The sequence below is a fragment of the Pundamilia nyererei genome, unplaced genomic scaffold (assembly GCF_000239375.1).
Source record: "Pundamilia nyererei isolate P.nyererei 1_Seehausen unplaced genomic scaffold, PunNye1.0 scaffold00049, whole genome shotgun sequence".
Classification (NCBI taxonomy): domain Eukaryota; kingdom Metazoa; phylum Chordata; class Actinopteri; order Cichliformes; family Cichlidae; genus Pundamilia; species Pundamilia nyererei.
The window spans coordinates 2,205,104-2,216,824 of NW_005187450.1; the positions used below are offsets into that span (position 1 = coordinate 2,205,104).

At 41.0% G+C, this 11,721-nt stretch overlaps 1 protein-coding gene across 1 annotated transcript in view; it reads right to left on the reverse strand.

Moving 5' to 3' along the window:
- rimkla (ribosomal modification protein rimK-like family member A) overlaps positions 1 to 9,554 on the reverse strand; it is an 18,402-nt gene extending 8,848 nt beyond the window's left edge. Inside the window, exons 1-2 of the mRNA XM_005732972.2 lie at positions 8,740 to 9,554; positions 891 to 1,121 (exon numbers count right to left, since the gene is read on the reverse strand). Of these exons, the coding sequence (XP_005733029.1) occupies positions 891 to 1,121; positions 8,740 to 8,902 (394 nt within the window). The 5' untranslated portion in view covers positions 8,903 to 9,554. The remainder of the gene's footprint in view (positions 1 to 890; positions 1,122 to 8,739) is intronic.
- Between the last annotated feature and the right edge of the window lie 2,167 nt (positions 9,555 to 11,721).

The window sequence follows — 11,721 nt, forward strand, 5'->3', positions numbered from 1 at the left end:
TTTTTTTTCACATTCTGTCTCTCACAGTTGAAGTGTACCTCTGGTGCAAATTACTAACCTCTGTCATCATTTTAAGTGGGGGAACTTGCACAATCGTTGGCTGACTAAATACTTTTTTGCCCCACTGTATATACACCTTTTCGTCTGCCGTTGATTTGTCCGAGAAAATCAACAAGAACAACGTCTAAAACAGCAGCCTGTTGTTTTTGTTTGGCTATCCTGTGTTTCTTAGCATTAGTTTAAACACTATTTTCACAGATGTTGTGAGTATTAAAACAATCAAAAGGTTTGAAGGACAACTATGTGGATTCACCCATATATGTCTGACTGCTCCACATGTATGTGGAAAGAAGCCTGTGATGCAAATTATGTGATTTAAATGTAAAACACACCTGATAATGACATCACTGCTGCTTGAACAAATGCCGATTTGACTGTAGATGATGCAGTTTTACTACCTGTGTGTGCATTTGCGTTTACTCAGACAGTATCGGTTTTGTTTTCCATTAAATTTCAGTTTCACCCGGTTTTAACATCACCGGGCAAACAGTGATGATCACTGTGACCGACACCTCACCTGGTTATCTGTGTTTATTTCTGCATTTGTCTTATATGCAGTGTGGACATAGAGTCCCTGCATTATATATATGTAAGTACTTCCACAAACAATAAAATGGGGTTCACTGCACATGTATTCATGTTATACTTAAGCCATTTTCACACACACTGAACGAATGAACAAAATTTCTAGAGCTGAAAACAAAGGTGTAAGTGTGACCTAATCACACTGCACTGGAGCGCTTCTTAGCTAGTTTTTAACATGTTTGCTACAAAGTCTATGTGATGTTCATGTGTGAAAATAGCTTAAGGACAGTCTAGTACTGATTTACCGTAAGAGAAGGTGTCAGGAAGAGGCACCCCATGCCCAGCTAGTTCTTGAAACGTCCAAAACTTGTTGACACAGTTGAGTATGGCCTGGGGCCTGTTGATCAGCCGGCAACCCATCTTCTCCAGGTGGCGGAGCACAGTGATGTCACTATCTGACTGAACCCAGGGCGTGGGTACTCGCACCATCACCACCTGTGGGTAAGATGTCACCAATTCCTGCTCTGCTCGCAGTCCTGTAACGGTGGAGGGGAAATGACAGGAGGGGTAAATAGAGAAATGTATATTTAGAAAAACACTCCTGTGATTTGATAAAAATTAATTCATTTATTTGATTGTTGGTCAACAACCTCATACATATATGAAGTTCTTCAGATTATTGTTCTGAGTTGTTGTACAAATGTTTGATAAATACCGTTTTCTTATCTGTTTCTGAAACTCATGGAACCAGAACCAGCAGCCGACACATCTGGCCTGTTTTTTCTATTTTCAAGACAACAAATGAATGTGTCACTGTTAATAGCTCCAAATTCTTCCTGAAAGTCATATGCAAACCTAGGAACAATGTGAAAGTTCTCAGTAAGACTCCATCCATCATCTAAGTGTTTGATGACACTTTTCCTTTAGTCATCACACAAATCTAACGAGGCCAGGCCATGTGACCAGGCCAGCCACCTCCAAGGCTGGTAAATTTAAGCCATTTAAACCTGCAGTACCTACTGATATAAATATGTACTTCTTGCCCATGCACATTTACAGTTACATTTACACTTCTTCCTCCTAGAGTGAGTGACAGGTATCGTCACTGACATACTGACACTTTATACTATTTTGTCCCTATGTAGGGCAGTGGGCTCGCAAAAGAAAGCTCAAGGGTAATAATCTTAAATTTAATCAAACATAAGAAAACTGTGCTTAAAAACAGCCTGATAAATCGAACATATCTAAGATCTTAAATGTGTGGTGCTCTGTCCTGCTGAAAGTCAAAATGACACTGGTTTTCATTAACTTGACATCACTTTTATTATGCAAATGAGAGCTAAGTAACTACAATAGGCTAAGTGAACGCTTCTGAATGGGTCATTTCAATTCAGCTCTGAAATCATAAGCCATAAAAAACAGGGGAGAAATAAATGAAAAGGCTTGCACGTTGTGATGGGGACAATAAAGCTGGTGTTAGACAGACTTCATAATTTTTTCTATAAATGCTACAAATCCGGCTAATTTCAACATTCATTAGCCTTCTGAAGCATAGCCAGGCTGTCAGATTTTTTAGGCTCAATTGCAAATGGACAGAACACTGAACTATGACAAATGTGTACCTTTGTGCTATAGCAGGAACTTCAAGTACAAAAAAGAAGCGAGGAGACACACTGAACACTAGCCCAGCACTTAGCCTCAACCATGATGTGAATTTCAGCCATCTTAGGCTCACAATAGTGGTAATGACCCTGGCTAAGATCATCAGAGGTCAAAAGAAGCTGCTGCATGCATAATAACAACCGACACCTAGCTATTAACATGCAACCCGCCTGCACAATGCACATCTTACATACACTCCTTTAGGATCATTTTGTCCGCAGACGGGTAAAAAGAAGTGAAACGAGAAATGCAGCTGGTATGAAAGGGCTAGGTATGTTCTAGCAAACACAGAGAAAGGGAACAAGGGGAGAGAGAAAATGTGGCGCATTAAAAAAGGAGTATGAAGCCATGAAAAGAACCCCACCCCTCCCTTTCCTCCTCCTCCTCCTCCTCCTCACAGTCTCAGTGTTAAAGCAGGAGGATTCACTATCGCTCCAGCCCTATTTAGCGCTTAAGACACACTGCTCTTATTGTGCAGCCACTGAGTGCAATGTGAGTGGTGTTACAGTGAGAAACGTCAGGGGATGTGGTCTCATGGTTTTCGACAGACAGTATCCACAGTGCTCGTCTCCATCTCCAGGGGGACCAAACAAGAGACCGGCGAGGCACCCGGATGAATCATTCCTATTCATCTGTGCAATTGCTTGCGCGCGCCGCAATGACTGTCATGTGACCACTGCAAAAACTATCCGAAGTCCTGGTGTACAAAAATTACAGCATGGGTTTTTGTGATATATGTATATGTATGTCAGCACTTCAAGCTTTCAGATGTTTCTGTTTGCACCACCTCTTTGTCACTACAGACAAGTAAGGACAGGTTGAGGAGGAGCAAAGACTCAATTTGTTCAAGATGATTGTAATACAAAAAACAATTTAAAAAAAACAATAACATTATATATAACATTTTCAGTCCTCAGGATAAAGCTAACAAGCATTCTATGCATGCCACTGCAACATCACAAAGCAGGCTTACAAATGCTGTGAAAGTGTTTGGCTGTTTGTCCGGAATGCAGTCTGTGCATCCTCTTGCATTAGCCCACTGAGACAACAGTTTCTTGTGGTCTGGTTTTGGGGCAACCATGCTTTGTGTCTATTTGCAGATCTTTTATCAAAAGCACAGATCAGACAAGAACATTTAGTGTAGGTCCACTGCAACATTTGGATTGTGCAGCACTTGAGGCAGACAAGATGAATCATGTGACTTACATTTTGACAAAGACAAGGCCAAACAACTTGTCAGCAAAAACATGAAATCTGCTACTGAGAAATTCTCACACGAATTATGCCATATCTATTCTATACTATCTATATAAGAGCTATCTTTTCAATTTCTCCTTCATTGCCATCCGGATGTGCTGATAAAACTAGAGCAGTTTAGATCTGGCTCTTTGTTGCTCTAGGACAGGGGTGGGGATCTCCAGGCCTCAAGGGCCGGTATCCTGCAGGTTTTAGATGTATCCTTGATCTAACACAGCTAATTTAAATGGCTAAATTACCTCCTCAACATCTCTTGATGTTCTCCAGAGGTCTGGTAATGAACTAATCATTTGATTCATGTGTATTGACCCAGGGTGATATCTAAAACCTGCAGGACACTGGAGTTCCCCACCCCTGCTCTAGGCACTGCTTCTTCTGCATGGCATGCAATGACTGTCTTTGGTGGCATGTCAGTCATGTTGTATGTCAGACAAAAATCAGAGGTGGTGGTAATGCCTCACCACCATTTCATTGTTTTTGGCTTTGTTCATTAACATCTATCAGGATCAGAAAGTATAAAATTGGAAGGGTAAAAAAAACCCAGTAATCATAGAGCAGACAGTTTTCTCTTTGGCTACTGCAACCATGCAAATTACACAGACAACTGCCGATTTGCAGAATGACCATATATAAAAAGAAAAGCTAAGCCATACTAGTCTCTACCATTCGAGGAATAACGTTTTCAGGTAGTTTTTAGGGTGTGAGTTACACAACAAGCCATAACTAAATATCTTAACTCTAGCATGTGACATAAAGATGTTGCCATGTGTTGCCATGGAAAAAACTGTGAGCCTTTTTGTCAAACCTAATAAAATGCAAATTAACCCTTTCCAGGCCACATGCAAAAACCTGCAAATGAGATCCTGTTGGCTAATTGACAAACAAGCCGTTTTCCTGGAGGAAAACATATGCAATCATGCAACACAACAAAAATGTTTATGCACTGTTTTTATTATCTGAAAATGCAACATTTGCTAAACACTGATAAAGTGTAACTGTTAATTTTTGCACTAAGATTCTATGAGGTAAGCACCAGAGATATGCAGCATTTCTGTGATAAAGAGCCATCACATAGCCCTTATTTAGTGCATGAGCTCACTTCTTTTATCAAATGTGCAATAATTAACAACCACTCTGTGATGCATATCAAGTAAACAGCAATACTGTTCATCAAAAGGACTCTTTTCCCATAAAATGTAGAGTCTGTGCTTCATAAACAGCCACACAAAAATTTTATCCAAACCCTAGTGTCTGTTGTTGCTCTTGCTCTCAGTTGGTAAATTAAGATACCGAACCTCCCTTAATGTTCCAGCTTCACTGACATGGAAGTGTTGCATTTTTCATCTCAGTAAAAGTGTGCCCACTGGCATGGATCACGGATCCAGTCTATCTTTAATTTTTTCAATCACAAGATGCGAAATGCCTCCAGTTTGCTAAATGCTGGGTTTAGCTGTGAGGGGCCACCATTCCTCATTAAAATATAATGACGTGTATGTTGGGGTGGCTCCACTGATAGCTCCTCCTAGGGACACACTGAACTCATTAACTTTAGTGTGGAACGTGGACCTGAACCTGACCTAAAAACAAAAAAAGAAAAATGACGCAGAAATGAAGCAAGAAAACCTTTAAAACTTCTACTTGTAAAGGTGTTATCAGTTTTATGATTTTGACATTATTATGACCTAAGCTAAAAGAAGAAATGGTTTATGCCTCCTCACAGGTCAAAGCTCATCCCTGGATGAGTTGTGATATGAGGGACTTTTGTTTCTCAAATGTTTTCTGTCATACAAATTTTGCTGAAATAACTTCACTGGATTTGGAGTAGGATGTACTAATATGTTCAATGTAAACTGCACATACATTTTGCGCAAATGTAAATTTGATCAAAACAACACACAGAAATGGAGGAACACGTAGTACTAATTACACTTGCAGTGAAATATCACTTGTGTTTCCAGTGTAGAAACAAGACCAACTGCTTTGCTCTAACTGCAAATGTAGCTGTATATCCTTAAGCGTTTGTTCCACATTTGCCTATGGCACTGCTGTGTAGGGCTGGGCCATATTATACCGTTCATGGTAATAACGGTACAATGCTAGTCCACGATAAGAAAATGAAATATCGCGATAGAATATGGGTAAAACGTGCATGCGCAGTCCCAAAAAAGCACGGCAGTAACGGAGAATGGGGAAAGCAGATTGTTGAGTGAAACGGATGAACCAGAATTAGTTTGTAAAAATGGTGCAACCTAACTGGTTTGGTGTTTGTCCGTCAGATACACAACAAAGCACATTTTTTGTAGAACATGCAAGCAGGCCGCCATATTTGTCGGACTAAGATGCTCGTAAATCTGGGAGTAATCTGGGTCCTAAAATCTGTCCTTTAAGGTCCCGAAGTCAAACGGAACATCACTGAGAGTTAAAAACTGTCTAAATTCTTCCATCTTTAATAAAACGATCAGCGTTGCTGCTTTACCAGGTGTAACTATGATGTTTAACATCCAGGCATCCATGAAAACAGAATTTATTACATTTAACGGAGTTAGAAGTTAGCAGGAAGTTAGCGGAAGTTAGCTCGCTAGTTTCGCTAGTTACCTAAGCATGATATAGCATGTTCTGACTGAGAGATTTCTGAAAAAATCAAACGTACAGCTCTGCTATCACTTCCAACATAAATGAGGACAGGAAACTAAACAGCAGTCACGTTTGTAGGGTTACTGAAGTTGGGCTAGCTAGTATTTAATGATGTGCTATGTGATCGCTAGCGACACAGCTGTGTTAGCATAACATAAACAGTAAAGCTGGGGGATGAACGCTAACACTTTTCCACTCCGTGAAGGTTCCTGATGCTTACAGACAACTGCAATCGCATGGCAGGATGCTGTAAACGGACCAAACTTCAGTGAGGAGAACAACTGAGATAATCCATCCACAATAGAAGGTTAGTGATTAATATACTGCAACAACATGGGAATAGAGCAGCTGTGACAGAATACAGCATTAACGAATCAATGATACAGAAGTGGAGGAAGAAAGAAGAATGAGTTGAATAAAGTTTGATTTATCTGACTGCTTTGTTGCCTTATAATCCCGTGCACCTTATGGTCCTAAAAATACATATTTGACTTTTTTTATTTGGCACACTGCAGTTTAATGTAGCAAAGCATCTCTTTTTAACTTCAGTGGATATTATACATGGTTATGCTCAGGATATGTCAGCCCATTTCTACTGGAAATGCCTTTTGGTTAAACTTTCAGCAAGGAATTTGCATTTGCACTGTTAAATGTTTATATAGCTTTAATGGACATAAAAATACAGCTGCTTTTAAGTGAAAATAAATGGATGGGTTTTTTTGCACTAGTAAAGTTGTGGAGTTGTATTTTGTCTCACAGAAATTATATCGTCAGTTATATCGTTATCGCAATATATATCGAACATATATATATATATATATCAAATATATATCGTGATAAATATTTTTTGCCATATCGCCCTGCCCTACTGCTGTGTTATGCTAACACAAATGACAGCCCATTCGGCCTGGAAGGATACAAAAAACAAGCTATAGATACAGATATGTTAGCAATTACAGTTTGAATTTTGTGTTGCAACTTCAGAGAATCTGTAATCCAGTGAGTGTTAATCCATATCTTAAAAAACAAACAAACAACAAAACTGCATTTATTGCCAGGTGCATAAAGAAAAAATGCACTACAGGATCCAAGCATCTGGCCATGTATCCTGAGGCTTCCTGTGTAGAAATCCCACAGCACAACCAATCTGTTCACTGGCTGTTAATCTGTGATGTCAAGCCAAGGCTCAGAAGACATTTACTTTAGGCAGATTAGGAACTACAAGCCATGTTAACTGCCTTGCTCATGTGAGGCTTGTTAAGCTATACAGTTGGACAGCTGTCCACCTGCATTTAAAAATGTGCAGGGTACAGAGTATATATGTCGAAAATTGTTAGCTCCAGGCTATATTTATCTTGGTAATTATTCTGTGGGCTGTGCTATAACATGTGTGATTATTTGTAATTTCTTAAATGTAATGCCTGCCACTTAAATGCCCATCTGTTTGCATGTAAAATCCTATTTAAAGTGTAAAGCCTGGCTTGACTGAGCCGTACAATACAGCGGTTTAATGTAACAGCGCAGTAAGGGACACACTACCCACATTCTTAACCATTGCCATTTTTCAGCAGGCACTAATGTCAGCCTAAAATTATATGTTTTTAACATAGTCTCAATTAACATCTGTGTGTTAATTGAGACCTTCACACATCTCCTCTCATCTTGTGACATATCCCCACTTCACACCAGCCTGACAAATTCCCTGTTCGTCTGTTTGTTAGGAGCTCCTGCTGTTGCCATCACTTTATTGAGGCCTCCCTAGTCATTTCTATGAAATGTTATCCTTACATGACACTCAGAATCACGTGTGTTTCGGACAAAGCAGCTCAAAATGAAAATAAAAGAAGAAAAAAAAAGTTAAAAATAGGTGATCACGTTGGTTGTATAAATATTGTAATATGTACAGAAAACCCTGAAATGCCAGAACAAGTTGATGCATGTTTATATTTTGTGGCAGTTTTCACCCTCACCGTTTCAGTATTAGGTAATAACAAAAAATCCCGATATGGGCGCCATAAAGATTTGCTTGTCATTTACCTGCATTTAGTGTGAATGTCCTATTCTTTTTCTTTTTGTTAACTATTACTCGGGGAGTCAATTTTAACTATTTTAAATGATTCAGTGTTTATATACATAAAATAAAATAAATAAAATAAATAATAACACAGAACCTATACAGCCTGAGCTATCAAGAGACGCAATCTGTAGCAAAATTACAACAGCTCACTGATGAATGCCTCTTATCTAATAACTAGGTCTCTGTGGTATTTAAACACATTTTTCTTTTAGCTTTTATTGCCCGGGTAATTCAGATAATTTGCAATTGCCGGGATTGCAGCGAATTCAGCGAAATTAAATCAAGCGTCATCCTTCCCCTTCTGGAGGCAGTCTAGCTGGAAAAGTAGGTTAGGCGGTCACGGCCATGCTTACACTTCGCTTCCTTGCAAACAGGCAGACCGAGCCAACCCCTCGCTCTGTATTCAAGCTGTGTACAACCCCCTCCAAACAATTAAAGTCTACCATCTATACGGATCTCAAATAAAACAAGAAAACCAAACTGTATGTCGTTTTACGACCGCGCATCGATTGTGTGGTACTTGCCTAGCTGGCCCTCGCAGATCGTCAGCACGATTTGATCCATGAGGAGGTAGCGGAATTCTACGTCCTCGTCAGCGCAGTGCTCCTTCAGCGCCCGGAGGATCTGGACTTGTGGATACTCCTGGCTGATGCGCCGGTCGGTCAAGAACCAAACTCGAGAACACATTTTCACGTTGTTTGAAAAAGAAATCCGTTTGAAAATACAACAGCTGTGGGCGTGGAGGCAGTAGGTGACCGGTGGCAGCGCGGGATTCGAGGGTCAGGCGGAGATGGTCACACAATGGAGACCTCGGCGGCTACAACCGCTGTTTGGACCGAACCGACTTGGACAAATAGTCTTCTTTATCACCTTTGTTTTCGTTCACTTCCTGCCATTTAGTCTTTCGCTGGTGCAGTTTGTTGAGCCCACACCGAGCTAATTCGACAGCGCGAAGAGAGAACGACGGTTTTACCCGCAAAAATGTGGGGATGCAGCTCTTGCCACCAGGGCAAACAAAGCACGAGCTTTAGCGCTTTGTATTTCCGTTAGCCGGGTCAGAGCTGCTAGCAAAAAAAATCCCCGCGTTCACAGCGGCTGTTTAGTGCTGCAAACAGCAAAGCTGTCGGCTTTTTTACAATAAACTAACCCGAACAACTATTTTTTTCTATAGGTTTGGCTGCTATCCACGAGGTATTGGTGCTGAAAAGTGCACACGCTTCGTTTACAACTCCACTTATCCGCATGCCCGTGCACGGTTATCGGGGCCTGCCCCAAAACAAAGGTTTCGAGAGGATGTAACCAATCGCAGCTCGCGAATTGTATCACTGCCCAAAAAGCACGCGGAAGATGTAGGCGAGCCGCTATAATGCCAACCAATGAGGGAAGACTAGGGGGGCCGAGCCTGGAGGGATCGCGCGCTCCGCAGTTCAGCAAGAGACGTCTGCAGAGCGCACGAGACCGCGCACTTTCCGAACCGGTTCAGACCAGACCGGCGAGGGGGTCTGGCGAATGCCGACAGCGCTGTCTCTAAGCTGAAGTGGCAGGAAATGAAACAAGGTCATCACAAGCTACTACATTCTCACCTTCCCTTTCTTTTATCCCACACTCGGGAGATTTCTAAAGACTCATTTTTGACAGACAAATAGTATTAAAGAGTCGCTATTGTTTACCAACGCTGCTCAGGGAGCACCAACAGCTGAGAAGCGGAAGAACACCTCGGCGTGACAGGAGAGCGAAATTATGCGAATGACCCACTTCTCCTTCTCTCCCTCACAGCTCTTTGTGCTTGTGCTGTTCGTGACTGTATTATTATTAGTAGTAATATTCCTGGAGCGACTGGATAATACAAAGAAACACAAACAAACAGCCTTCATAGGCATTACTTTTTATTTAATAGTCCCTACAGATTCCGATGATGTCATTATTCCCGACATCCATTTAAATAAAACACATAAAGGGGGGGTTTACAAAAAGGGTTCGAGAAGTCCCCAAATTAAAAACAAAACAAACTTAAATATGATGATAATTCAGTGAGAATTACTTATACACACGGACAAACTGTAACCAGTAACCTCGGACAGATAATTTGGCATACTTTTTACCTTGTAACAGTGAATATATAAAAAAAAATGCAATCATGATCTTTATAAGAACACAGTGGCGTGTCAATACATCAATATATAGTTTCCCCCCCCCCACCACCACCCTCTTTTCGCGGTGGCAAACAGCTGGAACACTGATGCCATGACGTGATCGAGTCTCTGTGGGAATAAAGCTGTGCATGATCTTCTCAGCATTTTGGAGCACGTTCCTTTCCTTACTGTTTGTTACATAACGACGTGTTATTGTGTTGAAGACGTGTGTGACACGTTAACAATTTTGCTTTCAATGATGAGTTTAAAGAAACAGAGCACACCCAGTTAGACTTTGAGTAATCGTCTGGTCAGTCATTCAGAGAATCAAGCTGTCTAATACTAGGAAACCCAAAACATATGATAACCAAAGGTCGTCAAAGGTTAACATCCGTGTTTCCTCGTCAGTTTCTATGAGGGCACATGGCTCTCGACAAACGCTCTAAATCTCTTTGCACGTCACATAAACATACACGCGTGAATATTAAAGATAACCAGGAACGCTAACAGCGTCAGTTCAGCGCCCTTTCTTGGCCACATGTCAAAGTTTCACCAACAGATGAAGCAGCATGAGCTCTCCTCCTCAACTGAACCGATGTAGGCTTGCTCTCGCGAGAACCCCTCACGCACCGGTTACGTCACACACCAGTGACACAAAAATCAGGTTTCAACAATAGAAAAACTTCACACCATTTTATAATTGTTAATAAATTCCCCGTTATGCCACGTAACCAAATTTAAACTTATTATTCCACATAAATTGATTATCCACCTCTGTGCTTACACATATATATTAGCTTACCTCGAGAATTTGGGGCAAGGAAGTGGTTTTATACAAAATTTCTACCCCTCTTAGTAGAATGTTTTATATAAATGAATTCCACATGATTCAACCATATTAATAAGGCAGAAACAGATATTAATCCTGAAAGAAAGAAGTGGCACGGTCTTTCCCCCCCCTCATCTCCTTTTCAGCCTCCCCCGAGCACAGCGCACAATAACGGCGAGCCAACAGGATCAAACCGGGTAGAGCCAGTCGTGCTGCCCTATCGTCACAAAGTAGGCGGAAGGCAGCGTGGCAGACACATCCCATGCGCAGTCAGCAACAGACGTATTCCCTAACAGCATCCCACCTTAACTGTCATACCATTAACCGCAGCAGATTTACTGTGAAATCTGGTTTCATTTGTTAATGCAAATAAATAAATGAAATATATCTGGGATGAAATCTAAAGTAAGGGACACACCAAGAGAGATGTTTCAATGGATTAAAGTAAGCGAGACGGATACGTGAACTTCACATTATACACAGGTCATGTCCACGCGGTTGGTCTGCTCGCCGTTTAGGCACAGCTAATGAAATGAATACACTTA